General features: G+C 36.1%; 1 protein-coding gene across 1 annotated transcript in view; it reads left to right on the top strand.

The window, feature by feature from the left end:
- LOC135845639 (sodium-dependent proline transporter-like) overlaps positions 1 to 15803 on the top strand; it is a 121533-nt gene that overhangs the window by 80147 nt on the left and 25583 nt on the right. The window contains exons 4-8 of the mRNA XM_065364337.1: positions 2988 to 3119; positions 8537 to 8718; positions 12971 to 13062; positions 13908 to 14040; positions 14584 to 14718. Of these exons, the coding sequence (XP_065220409.1) occupies positions 2988 to 3119; positions 8537 to 8718; positions 12971 to 13062; positions 13908 to 14040; positions 14584 to 14718 (674 nt within the window). The remainder of the gene's footprint in view (positions 1 to 2987; positions 3120 to 8536; positions 8719 to 12970; positions 13063 to 13907; positions 14041 to 14583; positions 14719 to 15803) is intronic.

Below are 15803 nucleotides of genomic sequence, written 5' to 3'. Positions count from 1 at the left end.
GTTTGGGTTTTATTTGGCGATACCGATTACTGACGGGTATCGCTTTTAAACGATGCGATAGCTGTTATAACTACATCGCTAACGACATCGTTCCGGGCTTTAGTACCTATCACAAACCTGTGAGAATAGATCGAAAAAATTAAATTATGGAATGAGATTGTACAATAGGTACCATTGAAGATAACAGATATGTGAATGTGAAAGAGTTTTATATCAATGAGATTCAAAATTTACTAGTGTTTTCAACTAGAAATTCGAGTTATAGAGGCAAAACGTTGGCAAAGTTCAACTTACAGAGATTTTTTCTTGTCTTTTTCAAACATTTTACTTCGAGTTATTGGAGTTTTTGTGACTTTTTATTTCGAGGTAAAGAAGTGAATTTTACATTGAGTCTTATGGAGAGTTGAAAGGAAACAGACTTTGCTTCAAGTTATCAGAGTTTTCGAGTTAATGGAGTTTGAGTTATCAAGACTCCACTGTATTAGAAGAACACAATGGAGTAGGCTGTGATTACCCCCTCCCCCCAAGTGCTATTCCATAGCTCAGATTAGAGTGAAATAGGCCAAAGTATGCGATTTTTAAAGTATGGGAGTATGTAATTTCTCAGAGTTGTCTTATCAAATAGGTATAGGTGGAGAGTTTTTTGATTAAATGGTCAACTTGGTTATTCCATGTCAAGTCAGAATCTATTACAACTCCTAAAAATTTAGTTGATTCAAGTATCCTGTAATTTTCAGTTATAGAGGGAGGTATCTTCCCAACTCCCAAAAAATGTGTTTTATTTAAATTTAATATAATTTTATTTACTGAAAACCAAGCTATCAACTTATTTTTAATGCCCTGAATGTGATCACCCGGATCACTATCAACACCTTCATTAATTTCTAGTAGAGCTGTTGTATCATCAGTAAATTTTGTAAGATTATATCCAAAATAGGTTGATAAATCATTCTAGTACAATATATTGAAGTCTTGCAGATTATTGTAGATAGAATTGTAGACAGCAATGACAACCATCAGCACTTCCGTCATAAATTTTGAAAATACTCGTGGTCTTAATTTTTAATGAATTATTGTACTAAAACATAGTTAGATTATTAACCCCTTTGTGGATAATGTTCCAATCATGTCGATACTTTTGTGGAGGCCACTGACGAGATCGTCAGTGCTACATGGAAAAGAAGAAAGGACAAAAAGGTGAAAAGACGAATAGACAAAAAGACAAAAAGACTGTAAGCTGGAAAGACTGGCTGACTGAACTGAATGAATGAATGATGAATTAATAAATTAATTAAATATTAAGAAAAGAAAATAAAATTTCAATATTCAGTTCAGTTCTGTTCAGTATTCTGTCCAGTTCAGCATTCAGCATTCAGCTCAGTTCATTTCAGTATTCTGTCTAGTTCAGCATTCATTTTAGGTTTTCATGAAAGATGTTTGAGGGTACAAATAAAAATTTTGAAAAGGTTTAGAAAAATTATGTTTTTCTGATTGTTTGATTTTGGCCACAAAGTGGAGTAGGTTTCTTGTTGGTTTTTTGAAATTCTTGGAAATATTGAATTTGAAACTCCCACAGTGTTTGTCTCAACCACAGGTCCTCACTTGGGTCTGAAAACACCCACTGATTGATATAGTGTCTTTCTCAACCATTGGTGTTTTCAATTTTGGTTGTTTAAAATTGTAAAATTTGAAAGAAAAAAAATTTTAGGATGTTGATTTTGAAAAAAAAGAGAACAGGCCCCAGTGAAGGCAAAAGCTCTTGAAGATTTGTATTTCGAGAGGCATGAAAATGATACTTTCCCACGCAAAGTGAGGGCAAAAGCTTTCAAAAATTCCTATTTTGCCGGTCTTTGTACTGCTCCCTGTGCCCCCCTCTCGGGAACCCCGCACTCTGCTGGTACAATATGGAAGATTTGAAAATGCTTTTAATTCGAAGAGTTACTCGTTTAGCGGTTAAAGAGTACAAGTGTTCGAAAAGGTCGCGACGGCGACGAAAAGTTCATACTATAGGAAAGCTGGGCATTTTTTTCAGTGAACTTCACGCTTCGGCATCGGCATCGCGGTATGGTACATGGCGTGGAGTGCAGACACGCGGACGCAATCGGTAGATGTTTTGCATCTCTGTTTCTCTTTCGTTTTCGTACCGTCTAAGTTTTATTTATTGGCCCATTTCGGTAATTTGGAAGCGCGAGTTAGACTAGAGCGAGCGAGGCGAGCGGGATGAGCGTCGTTAACGCGAATATTTATAGGCTCCGGTGGAGGATGCGTGACGCAGAAAGGCGACGAGAGGGAGTCGAGTCGGCCGGCGTTGGAAAAATCCATAATCGGTTTGTACTCGTATAGTACGAGTGTATATACGGGCAGCGAATAAGGCGAAAAGATAGAGAAAACGTGCGAAGAGACAGCGGCGATGATGACGATGCTGCTGCCGAGTTGGAAAAGGCGCGAGAAAAAAGACGAGAAAATTTAAAAATTTCTCCATTTCCTGTGTGATTAGAGGAGACGGACGTGGACGTTGCGCCTTGCGCTTGCCACTTGGACCGAACCTTGAACTGATTTTCACTTACACGTTTTGCACCGCGATGACGCCGCCGGGCCCCACGACCCCTATGCCACGCTTTTACCGCATCGACGCCGTTTCGGAGGGAGGGGGATGTTGGAAGGAGGATACGGAGATGATATTTTGAAAGGTACACGGTGGTAGATTGTGTTGCTGTGCGCTGACTGCGGAGACGAAGCCGGAGCCGGAGATGCTAAGTTACTGGGACAGGTGGTAACTGCTAGGTAACCTTGTTGGTGTTAAAATAAAATTCCATTATCATAGACGTGTAACGCTTAAATGGGCTGCTGTCTAAAAAGATTATCGCCCGGTGATTTTATTAAATTTCTGTGTCGTAACGAATTTCCCGATTGCTGCTGTTATGTTGTCGGCGTTAATTGTACTCGTATACTGACTTGGTTGGTTTTGCGTTTATTCTGTTTCGCAGGAGCGTTCCTCATTCCGTATCTGATCATGTTGGCGTTGGCCGGAAAACCCATGTATTTTCTCGAATTAGCCATCGGACAGTTCGCAGGTGTTGGACCGTTGGCGTTGTGGAATTGTTGTCCGATTGCTCAGGGTAAGTTGATCAGTTCGTTTAGCGCGAATTCCACTGACGAGGACGGATATTTTTGAAAGAGAGATTGACGATATTTCGTTAGTGTATGAGGCGAACAAGAGTGTATGCCGGATTCCAATAGTCGCGAAAAAACGACGAATTTGGGATGAAAAATTTAGAGTATTTGATCGAGTTGAGGTTTCATGCTGTGGACCGTGTAAGAATTTCAGAAAAATCGAAATTCAAGTTTTCATGATCGATGGAATTGTTGGCCCAATTTTCATCATATTTTTTCGAACCCTCAAAAATGCGAACAAGAGCACCTTTTTCAAGCAGTTAGAAATCATACTTTTGAGCATATTTTTCAGTCATTGGGCTCATTTTTCAAATGGTCAAAGATGGGACATTGGCGGGCATTTTTCAATCTATTGAAAATGGGACACTTGGACACAGTTTTCAAGCATGGCTGAGCTCGTTTTTGGGATTGGGAACTCCAGAATTGTTTAATTTTTTTAAATGGGATTCCTGTAAAAAAAAAAAAAATGGGAAACGGGTCATTCCATGTCAATTCGACCAAAAAAAGGCGATTTTGAAAGTTATGTCTTTCGGTTTCGCTCAAATTTTTTTTACAATATCTACCCACCCAGTAAGTAAGAACCCCGCAATCAGTTTGGTCCCAGCCCCCTCAGGGGTCGTGTGGGGGGCTTCCATTATTTTCACATTATCTCAAGGTACTCAACTTCAGCAGCGCATTCCTCCAAACCTATGATACTTTGATCAAAACTGATTTCACAGTTCAAAAGAGTATTGAATTTTGAACTTTTTAAGTGTTTTGAAATTTTCAAAATTTGAAAGTTGAACTTTTAAATTGAAAGTTCCAATTTCAAAATAGCGCTGTAAGTGGGAGCTACCATTTAAAATTCTGAAAAAATCTCCATAGAAGTAACTTTTGATCCTTTTTCGAAATATTCAAGTTTCAAGATGGGATCTCTTGATAGAAGGGGAGCACCCCCATCCACCAATTTTGGGCAAAACTTTCAAAAAAAATCTGGGGCATGTGATATATCGAATTGTATGTTTTTGATAACGCTGAACACGAATATGACGTTAGATTTTTGATTGAACCCCATCCACGGCCCTCAGCACCTCCCCAAATGGGGTAAAAGTTCGAAATATGTTTTTTTTTGTGTGACACATCAAATAGTATGTTTTTGGTGACGCTGAACACGAATATGACGTCAGATTTTTGGTTGGACCCCATCCACGGCCTCCAACTGATTTTTTGGACTTTTACCAATTGGGGGAGGTTCTGGGAGCCATGGGTGAGGTCAATTTGAAAAACTAAGGCTATATATATTCGTGTTCAGCGATATCGAAAACACACTATTTCATGTGTCACACGATTGAAACCATTTTTTTCAGGTTATCCCCCTTGGGGAGGTACCGGAGGCCGTGGATGTGTCCAATCAAAAATCTGACGTCATATTCGTGTTCAGCGTCACCGAAAACATACAAATTGATGTGTCGCACGAAAAAAAACATATTTTGAACTTTTACCCCATTTGGGGAGGTGCTGGGGGCCGTGGATGGGACCCAATCGAAAATCTAACGTCATATTCTTGCTTTATACCAAAAACATACAATTCGATATATCACATGCCCCAGATTTTTTTTTGAAAGTTTTGCCCAAAATGAGGGGGTGGGGGTGCTGCGCCTCTCTCAAGAGATCCCATCTTGAAACTTGAGTATTTCAAAAAAACAGCAAAAGGTATATATATGGAAATTTTTTCAAAATTTTGAATGGTAGCTCCCACTAACAGCGCCATTTTAAAATTTTAACTTTCATTGAAAGTTCAACTTTTAAATTTTGAAAATTTCAAAATGCTTAAAAAGTTCAAATTTCAATACCCTTTCGAACTCCGAAATCGGTTTTGAATAAAGTATCATAGTTTTGAAGGAATGTGCTGTTGAAGTTGAGTACCTCGAGACAATGTGAAAATAATGGAAGCCCCCCCCCCCCGCTCCCTGAGGGGGCTGGGACCAAACTGATTGCGGGGTTATTTTATTACTTACCAGGTAGGTAGATATTGTGAAAAAATTTGAGCGAAATCGAAAGACATGACTTTCAAAATGCATTTTTTTGGTCGAATTGACATGGAATGACCCGAGCACCTCTGGTGCCAACATTTTTTTTGAATGATTTTCATTTTCAAATGAAGATCTCCGCTCAATTTGATCCCCTTGAAAGACTCACATTTTGCTAAAATTGCCAAATACTTAGTCTATTTTCTTGTTGAAAATTAATAGTTTTTTCGCAAAAAATTCCAATCAGTATTTTTTTTAATTTCTCAAAGTCTCCCTTCTCCCCCCCCCCCAAAAAAAAAAAAACAAAAAACCTGCTTTTTAACCAAAAAAATTTAAGAAAAGTCTCCAATTTTCAGATTACAAAATTTTTCAAAAGTCTTGTTTTTTGTTACCAATTGCAAAGTTTTAGCTTTTTAGTAATTCTTTTTTCCCAAAAAGTGTCTACAATTTATTACAAAAAAAATGTCGTTCTGCTACCTAAAAAAATGCAAAGAAAATCACTTTTAGAAAAAAAAAATACCAAAAATGTACTTTTGGCCAAATATTGCCAAAATGCTCATTTTTAGCCATAATTGTCAAATTTTTACTCATTGAATTTTTTTTTTTCTGTTTAGCACGATTGCTTAGGACGTTTACTTTTTTTCGACAACTATCCAAAAGCCTCACTTTTTGCCAGAAATTGCCAAAAAGTATGTTTTTTTTGTCAATTAAAATTGTATAAAAAAATTCTTACTTTTTAACACAATTGGTAAAAATTGCCATTTTTTGCAAAAAATGTCGAAGTCTTACTTTTTTCAAATACAAAAGCCTCGCTAATTGTAAAAAAATCTCGCTTTTTCATCAAAAAGTTTCAAAGTAACTGGTTCAACTTTTCAAAATCAAAAACCAGAACATTTCAGTTTGCATGTAAAGGTTCCGTTTTTTTATGTGATTTTTTTCTTCATTAGTCGTGTCCAGTGGCGTAGCCAAGGGGGGGGCGAAGGGGGCCATGCCCCCCCCTTGCGAGCGAAAATTTGAAAGAAAACATGCAAAAATGGACGTTTTTTCGTTGTTTGGACCCATTTCTTCTAAAAATTTTCGCTCTCGCTTCGCTCGAGCAGTAATTTTGCCTTCATTTTCATGACATCACCACTCATCACAATACATTTCCAAAAAATTACCCTTCATTTAGATTTTTCATGCCTAAAAATCTGGTTTTGCCCCCTCCCTGAGAAAATCCTGGCTACGCCACTGGTCGTGTCACTTTTCTTGGTTACTTTTTAGAGCGTTTTTGGTTGCTAAAATTACTTTTTTTTTGAAAAAAATTGAGTACGAGCCCTGATTATTCCTCACATGATTATTTCAATTTTCAGGAGATGGGTTAGTGAGAGGAGGGAGGGGGGATTAGGGGTCGAATTTTTAAAAAGTTGATATTCGCATTCAGCCATTCAGCTTTTTCGAAATAGCAGGAAATTGTCTGTTTCCTGGATTTTTGCAATTTTTTAAATAATACGAGTAGGTAACTCCAAAATGTGGTAAGATTTTGAACATTGAGCTTTCAAAAAAATCTCAACTTTGAAATTTTTGAAAATTTTAACATTTCTGAATAACCAAGCAAAGTTGGTCATTATGATGAGAAATTTGAATTGTTTGACAAAAACCTGCCCATCTGCTCTAATATGAGGCTGAATCCATCGATAGAGAGTGAATTTCAACTGAACAACTCGAGTATGATTTTTGATTGAATCTGAATTTTTTTGACAACCAATCCACGTACTGAATTGTGTTTGCCTGAAATATTGTCCCAATTGGTAGGAAAATGTTGAACTGAACACAGAGAAATCGAAAGGGTCACCAAAAATACACTGCCATTGGTATTTTAAAAAAATTGCTTGGCTCGCTTTTTATATGAAAAAAAAAAACGTTATGTGATCAAATAAAGGTACCTACAAAGCTGAATTTTGACCGCCTGAATTAATCAATGATGATTTTAAGCAATTCTGGAGTATTTAGCGGATTTTTGAATTTTATAGTTTTAGAAAAAATTGCCATAAAAGGAACTACAACCAAGGTCGAGATGAATCACCGGAAATTCGAATCGTTTTTTTGGCGATTTGATAAAAATATGACTCGTGAAACGATTCGAATCCCATTTTGAAAGGATTCTGATTCGAAAAAATTCACGAATCGTCATTCGAATCGCAATTTTTTTCATAGAGAAAAGTCTTTTTTTTCAAATGCAACCCAATAGAGGACCTACAATTAAATTATTTGATAAATTTTCAATGATTTGAAATATTCGTCTCGACCATGCCTATAAGAAAATATTTCTGATTTTATCTTTTAGCACATTTTTTCTAACAAATTTAGTTTACTTAACCTTTGGATAAATTTTCTAGCTCATTATAAGGGTGGATAAATTTATTTAAAATTATACAACCACGATTACCATATTTTGTCACGCATCTTGGCTACTTAATATATAGATACAGGCTAGAAAAAGTTATGATCGGTTCGAGTTCGACGTCCTGGATCACGTGTTAAGGTATATCCAATTTATTATTTAGGCAGCTATTTTGTATATGTATAGTATAAATAGGCTAAAAATTAGTCGACATTATGAAAATAATGTACGCCGGCCGGCCGAAAATAAGGGGTCTCGATTAGAAAGTTCAATATTTACCCAGTATACGTACACTTTTTCCTTTTATGGCTGGTTGCAAAAATTGCTCGACATTAGGCCTACCTTATATTAGCCGTTACGGTATCACGCCAAGTTTAACAATGCCTATAGCGATGGCGAATAAATGAAAAGGTTTTAAATAAAGGTATATCGTCTGCGTAAATAACTTACAGAAAGGAAAAGCGATGAAGGCGATGGCGATGAGGGAGTCTGCCTTTCGCCTGCTTACCTATCCTATACCTACCTATGCGTATATTACACGGTAGGTAGGTACGACACTATAAAATAAGATCAATAATTAATGAAAATGGATGCGCGCCGTTTATTAATTAGGTATCAGGTTTCAAAGGGTTGGGTAATTGTTGAAATTGAAATTTTATCGATTACGGTTTATTAACCCGATTGTTGTATGTATTGTAGGTACGTGTGAAGGTATTCGGCATCAGCAGCCGGCGCGGTTTGAGAAAATCGATTTAATTGGCGTGGATAATTTATTATTACTCGTATCTACAATTTATGAAAATGTCACCGTGGCGTAGGTATATGGTAGTGATGAGAGGAGATGCGAGGTGATTGGTGTTAGTGTTGGTGGTGGTTGAAGAAATTTTGTGTTTTTTTTTCTTCTTTTTAACAACAGAACTTTTAAAGGAATGTACGTCGAATATATTGTTTCTTTTTATATTACGGACAGGAGTTGGTGTCGCCATGGTTACCGTTTCGCTGATCGTTTGTATTTACTACAACGTAATTATGTCCTATACTATTTACTACATGGTCGCATCGGTTAGCAGCGTCGTGCCGTGGAGTATCTGCGATCCGGCCTGGGCCAATATGTCCACATGCTATGTCCGTTCGATGACCAACAAGGCTGAGGTAATGTCCACCTTCTAGTATAATATGCTATTTGTAAGTATATTATGGTCATTTCATTGCTCATCAATGATCTCATCTGTGGTACTGGATGTTTTTTTCCTGATATGTGGAGGGGAGAGGGAGATTGAGCTAACGTAGTACTAGTGTCCGGCTGAAAGATTGGCACAGCATCTGAACTCTGAAGTGTGTTCCATTCAAGTTGGAAAAACTTCAATGTGATCAGCAAATTTAACTAGATCTCACCACATCAATTTGAATGCAGGCAATAAGAATTTCCGGATCTGATGTGATCCGATCAGTTCTGATCAAATTGGCCTGATCCAGTCTGGGCATGATAAACTAGATCGAGAGAGCATGTGTACTCAAACCTCAGTAACAAAACTTTCAGATGCTGAAGTTCAATAAGAAATTTAGGATTTTTTCCATATCCTCAGTTCATAGCTCGGTCTTTTACCAAAAAGTTGAAAGGAGTCTCGCTCTTGAGACCAACAAGTTTGAAAAAAGTGTCACTTTTTGTCAAAAATGAGCAAAAAATTTCGCATTTTGTCAAAATTTCCAAAAAAAATTTCGTTTCTTTCTAAAAGTTGCCAAAAGTTGTAACAAGAATTTCAAAAAATCTCAATATGAAGGTCTTGTTTTTTAGCAAAAAAATTTCGCTGTTTCGACAAAAATTGCGGAAAAAATTATTTTTGTCCAATAATTGCCAAAAAAAAGTCCTAATTTCTGTTGAGATCGTCAAAGTCTTGTTTTTTTTTTTTTTTTTTTTTTTTAATTAATTGAACAGATATTCTCACTTTTTGGCAAAATTAAAACAATCTCTTTTTTTCCAAAAATTACGACAAGGCCAAAAAATCACGGTTTTTGGTCAATAATTGCAAAAAAGTCCTGCTTATATACCTACTGTTGAAATTATCAACTTTTTTTTGTTTTCCAAAAATTTATAAAAATCCTTGCTTTTTGGTGAAATTGCAAAAAAAAATCATTTTTTTCTAAAAATCACCTCAAGGCCCAAAAATCTCGCTTTTTGGACAATAGGTTACTACCAAAAAGTCCTGTTTTCTGTTGATAGTCACAATTTCGCTTTTTTTAAAAAAAATTTGACAAAAAATTCCGCTTTTTGGTAAAATTATCAAAAAAATCTCACTTTTTTCAAAAAATTGCTGAAAAACTAAAAAATCTTGATTTTTGCCAACAATATTGCTAAAAAAAAGTGCTGCTTACCGTTAAAATTGTCAATTTTTTTTGTCAGAAATTCATAAAAATTTTTGCTTTTTTGTTCAATTGCTAAAAAAATCTCCAAAAATTACAAAATCACCCCAAGACCCAAAAAACTCGCTTTCTGGTCAATAACTGCCAAAAAGTCCTGATTTCTGTTAATTGTAAAAATTTTGCCCTTTTAAAAAAAATTTACAAAAAATTTCGCATTTTGGTAAAATTGCCAAAAAATCTCACTTTTTTCCAAAAATCACCCAAAGGCCCAAAAATCTTGCTATTTTCCTCTAGATCCAATTCGATAAAAGTTTGGATCGGGTCAGTTTTGGTCAGATTAAATTGTATCCGAAGAATGTCCAGATTTAACCTGATCTACATAATCTAATAAAACTAATCTGAAAAGGTCTGATCAAACCAATTCTGGCCTGTGTGATACAATCTGACCAGGCTGATTCAGACAATAATCTATGTTTGATGAGATTTGATTAAATCAGATGAAATTCGAACGTTTTCTGGGCCCAATGTGATTGAAATTTTGATTAGATCATCTGATCTGATTGAATTTGATTCAGAAAATATAAATAATATCTGATGAGATTTGATGTAATCTGATTTTGATCAGATCAGATTTAATTAGAGCAAATTCGATCGGGCCGGATTCAATCAGAACCGATCTGATCAGATGAAGTTTGATCATAGGGAATGTCCAGAGGACCAGGACTGATCTGATTAGATCAGATTTAATCATAGCTTATCTAATTATATCAGATTCGATCAGAGCTGATTCAATCCGACCAGGTTTAATCATAACTCATCGAATTTTAGATCAGATTCGATCATAGCTAAGCTGATCAGATTAAGTTTAATCCAGAGAATGTACCGATCTGATCTGATCTGATGTGATTTGATCAGATTTAAGGAGATCAGATTTGATCAGAGCTGATCTGATGAGATCAAGTTTGGTCAGAACTAATTTGATTTGATCAAAGCTGATCTAATTTGATCAGAATTGATCAGATTCAATCAAAGTGATCTGACCAGATTAGATTTAATTACAGCTTATCTAATCGACTCATGTTCGATCAGAGGTGATCTGATCCAATCACGTTTAATTAGAGTCAATCTGATCAAATTAAATTTAATCCGGTGAATGTCTAGATTTGATCACATCCGATCTGATTGGACCATATTATTAATCATAGCCTATTTAATCAGAGCTGATTTGATCCGATCAGATTCAATTAGAGCTGATCTGATCAAATGAAGTAGAATCCTCGATCTGATCTGATTTGAATTAGATCAGCTTTACGGAGATTGTACAGAGCTGATCTAATGAGATAATATTTGATCAAGGTAAATTTGATTAGATTAGATTCGATCAGAACTGCTCTGATTTGATCAGAGTTAAATGTAGTACGTAATGACTAGATTAGATTCAATCCGAGCTCATACATCAGATTTAATCATATCTTATCTAATCAGATCACGTTTAATCAGAGCTGTGATCAGATTAAATTACATTTAATAAGAGTCGATCAGATCAAATCAACTTTAATTCAGAGAATGTTGCAATCTGATCTGATTAGATTGGCTTTATAATCAGCGCTTATCTATTAGATAAGATTTGATCAGAGCTGATCTGATTTCATCTGAGTTATATGGCCCTGAGATTATATATTATGATCAAAGCTTAACTGGTCAGATTAGATCAAATTCAGTCAGAGCTGATCAAATCTGATTGAATTTAATCAGAGATGATCTGATCCGATCAGAGTTAATCAGACTCAATCTGACCAAATTAAGTTTAATCTAGATTCCAGATAGTATGCAGATCTGATCTGATGGAACCACAACCAGCTTTAAGTAATAAAGCTCATCTAGTAATTAGATCAGATTCAATTTAATCAGAGTTCATTTGATTTGATCAGAGCTATATGACCAGATTAGATTCGATCCAAGCTCATCTGATCAGATTTGATCAAATTCAGTCATAGCTGACCTGATCTGATCAGATCAGATCAGATCAGATTGCTTATCTAATCGGATCAGATTTGATCAGAGCTGTGATTTGATCAAATTAGATTTAATGAAGAGTTGATTTTAATCAAATTAGGATTAATCCAGAGAATGTCTTGATCTGATTTGATCTGATTAGACCAGCTTTAAGGAGAGTTTATCTAATTAGATCAGATTATTAAAAAAATGAATCAGATTTTATCAGAGTTGTTATAATGAGATCATATTTGATTAGAGTTGATTTGATTTGATCAGAGCTGATCTGATTTGATAAGATTAGATCAGAGCTGATCTGATTTGATCAGAGTTACATAACCAGGTTAGATTTGATCCGAGCTAATATAATTACCTAGATTAGATCTGATTCAATCAGAGCTGACTTGATCAGATCAGATTTAGTAATAGCTTATCTAGTAAAATGACGTTCAATCAGAACAGTGGTATGATCCAAATGGATTTAATTGTAGTTGATCTGGTCAAATTAAATTTAGAGAATATGTTGCAATCATCTGATCTGATCTGATTAGACCAGCTTTAATCAGAGCTTATCTAATTAGATCAGATTCGATTCGAGCTTATCTAATGATATTTGATTTGATCAGAGTAATCTGACTAGATTACATTTGATTTGAGCTAATCTGATCAGATCCGATCAAATAAGATCATATTAGATCAGATTCAATCAGAGCTGATTTGATCAAATTCGTCCAAAGAGGGTTGATCAGATCTAACCATTTCATCCTAGGAAGATATTCTGTCATTCGTTCAGATCAGGAAATTAACTAGATCTGTTTGATAAGATCTAATTAGATCAGTTCACGTTTATACTTTTCCTACATTGAATTTGGTTGATTGTGGTGGAGAGCTGAAGTGAAGGAGCAGAACAAGAGTTCAATTACAATACGATATTTACCTAATGTATTTGAATAGTGGCCACGAGCTGAAACAATAGGTACTCCAGAAAAACTACCAAAAAATTAACTCCACGCTGACTTTTTTTTTTTTTTTTTGCTTTAATTTCCAGGAGAACAGCACGAGCTTCGGAAATAACGTTACTAATACGTTCGACTATGTGAATAATTCAAACAAAGAAACTGCCAGCTTACAATATTGGGAGTAAGTTCGAACACATGATGATCAAAGTTTTTACAAGTACCTGAAGCATATACCCCCCCCCCCTTTGACCCTTTTGCTGTTTCGCTTTTTCAGTTACTCAACTCTATAGATAGTTAAAGCTATCCACCATCAGCCTATCCTACGCAATGATTTTTTGTTGCGGTTCGTCGAAGCGCGAAACGAAAAAGAAAATCAGCGAAACAATTAAAATAGTATGACGGTGTTTTTAATTGCTCGCTGGCACGTTCGTTCGCCAGACGAAATGCGGAGGCTCGTGCTTTCGTGTCCTACGATGACGGCGGCGACGACGACGGCGGCTATACGATAGCCTATTCGAACACGTATCATTTTGTCGTTATGAATCGATAATAAGTTTTTTCTGTCATCCCTACATACAGAAAGACACAGCAGAATACCTACGTAATATAAAATGAAAGAACGAGAGAGAGGCGCGATACCCATCAAGTTTCCTTCGAAACTGCTCCTTTTGTAAAGATATACCCTCGTCACCACCATTGGCTCATGGCTGCGTATTCTCTCTCGTTGTTGTAAAGATTATAAGTATAATTTTTCATATTTTCCGACACGAATTGTGCGAAAAGCCTCACCACGCCGATGGTCTTTTCTCTCCTGTTTTATTTTAACGCCGAAGCCGCCGCCACCGCCATCGTATCGAATTTATCGACAAATTCCAAGTTTTTTTTCTACTCTCTTTCTCTCTCTCTGCTTTAGCTTTAGCTCCAGATCCCTCCTGGACAAAATGTTAAGGCAGAGCGAAAAAGAAAACTTTGCTGGCTTTTTTATTTAAATAATTTATTCACGGTGTGTTTGGTTGTTTTGTGCAGAAAACGTGTTCTAAATTTATCGAGCGGAATCGAAGAAATAGGAACGATAAAATTCGACCTGTCGATGTGTTTATTGATCTCGTGGGTAATAGTCGTTCTGTGTCTTGTGAAAGGAATAAAGACTTCGGGAAAAGTAAGTACATTACATACCATATACGCTGGTATAGGTATAGGTATTACGTATAGTGTAACGAGAGACATACCCTACTCATCGTAGTCGTAGTTGCCAGCTTGCAGCAGTTTTCTGCTTTCAAACGGAAATTTCGGTAATTTCGCCAAAAGCCAACGGGCTATTTTAATAACGAGCGAAATACCATTTGATATGGTAATTTTTGCCACGAGTTGTGTAGTCTGTCTCTGGTGCTGTGTGCTGTGTGCTGTATGAGTATTCGGAGCAGAGCAGCTTTTACCGACTGTTAATTTATTGTACCAGCGACTAGCGTCGTAATTACGAGCAGGGCTACGTGCCACAGTGCCATATAATGGCTTAAATATTTGAGAATTGACATCGCACAGCGTAGCTTTGTTTTACAAATTAACCAATGCTGAAATTTTCATTTGTTCCTATACGATTCGGCAATTTATCTATCGATTTTTCTACGTATAGAATTATTGTACAAAGATGAGTTTGATCATTTTTCAATGATGTGTTTAATTTTTAAAATGATGATTTCAGGTGGTTTATTTTGCGGCTACTTTTCCTTATTGCATTTTATTCACGCTTCTGGTGACTGGGCTGATGCAGGAAGGCGCCATGACCGGAGTTATCTATTTTTTGTATCCAGAATGGGGCAAGTTACTCGATATACAGGTATTGAATGCATTATTTTTTATTCAATTTTAATGACCTTTTTTTCGAGAGTTTTAGTATGGAATATGCCGATAGGAGTGATTGCACCCCCTCCCCTTCGCCGATCTCCTGGAACAATTTTTTTCGTGTAGGGGACATCGAAAGGAATATTTTAAGGCCTACTTGCCTAAAACAAGTTGGTCTTACTTGTAAACATTTTTGAACTAGACAAATCTAGACTGAAAAAGCATTCAAAAATTTATCATCAGCCAAAATTTTTGATTTTTGGTGAATTTTAAAAAATCAGATTCAGGTCAAAAATGAGAAAAAAATCAAAATTTCACCAAATTGACTTGAAAAGATGAAATTTGGAATACACCCTATTTTCGACATGCCAAATCGATTGGAAACGGTTTCAAACCGTTTTGAGCAGTTCTGGAGCTTCCAGCAGATTTTTGAAACTTTCAAATGAAGTCGGAAACCCGATATTCACGCTGCACTCTAATTTAAACACGTTATTAAGTCGAATGATGGTGGGTTTAAGTCATTTCAGAGCCTCCAGCGACTTTTTTAAAATTCTGGAGCCTCCAGGAAATTTTTGAAACTTTCAAATCAAGTTGGAAATCCGAAATTCACGCTGCACTCTAATTTAAACACGTTATCAAATCGACTGCTGGTGGGTTTAAGTTATTTTAGATTCTCCAGCAACTTTTTGAAAATTCTGGAGCCTCCAGTAGATTTTTGAAACTTTCAAATCAAGTTGGAAATCCAAAATTCACGCTGCACTCTAATTTAAACACGTTATCAAGTCGACTGCTGGTGGGTTTAAGTTATTTTAGATTCTCCAGCAACTTTTTGAAAATTCTGGAGCCTCCAGTAGATTTTTGAAACTTTCAAATCAAGTTGGAAATCCAAAATTCACGCTGCACTCTAATTTAAACACGTTATCAAGTCGACTGATGATGGGTTTAAGTCATTTCAGAGCCTCCAGCGACTTTTTGATAATTCTGGAGTTTCCAGTAGATTTTTGAAACTTTCAAATTAAGTCGGAAACCCGAAATTCACGCCGCACTCTAATTTAAACACGTTATCAAGTCGACTGCTGA

This window comes from Planococcus citri, chromosome 4, assembly GCF_950023065.1.
Source record: "Planococcus citri chromosome 4, ihPlaCitr1.1, whole genome shotgun sequence".
Classification (NCBI taxonomy): Eukaryota; Metazoa; Arthropoda; class Insecta; order Hemiptera; family Pseudococcidae; genus Planococcus; species Planococcus citri.
This window is presented reverse-complemented; position numbering and strand designations above follow the sequence as displayed.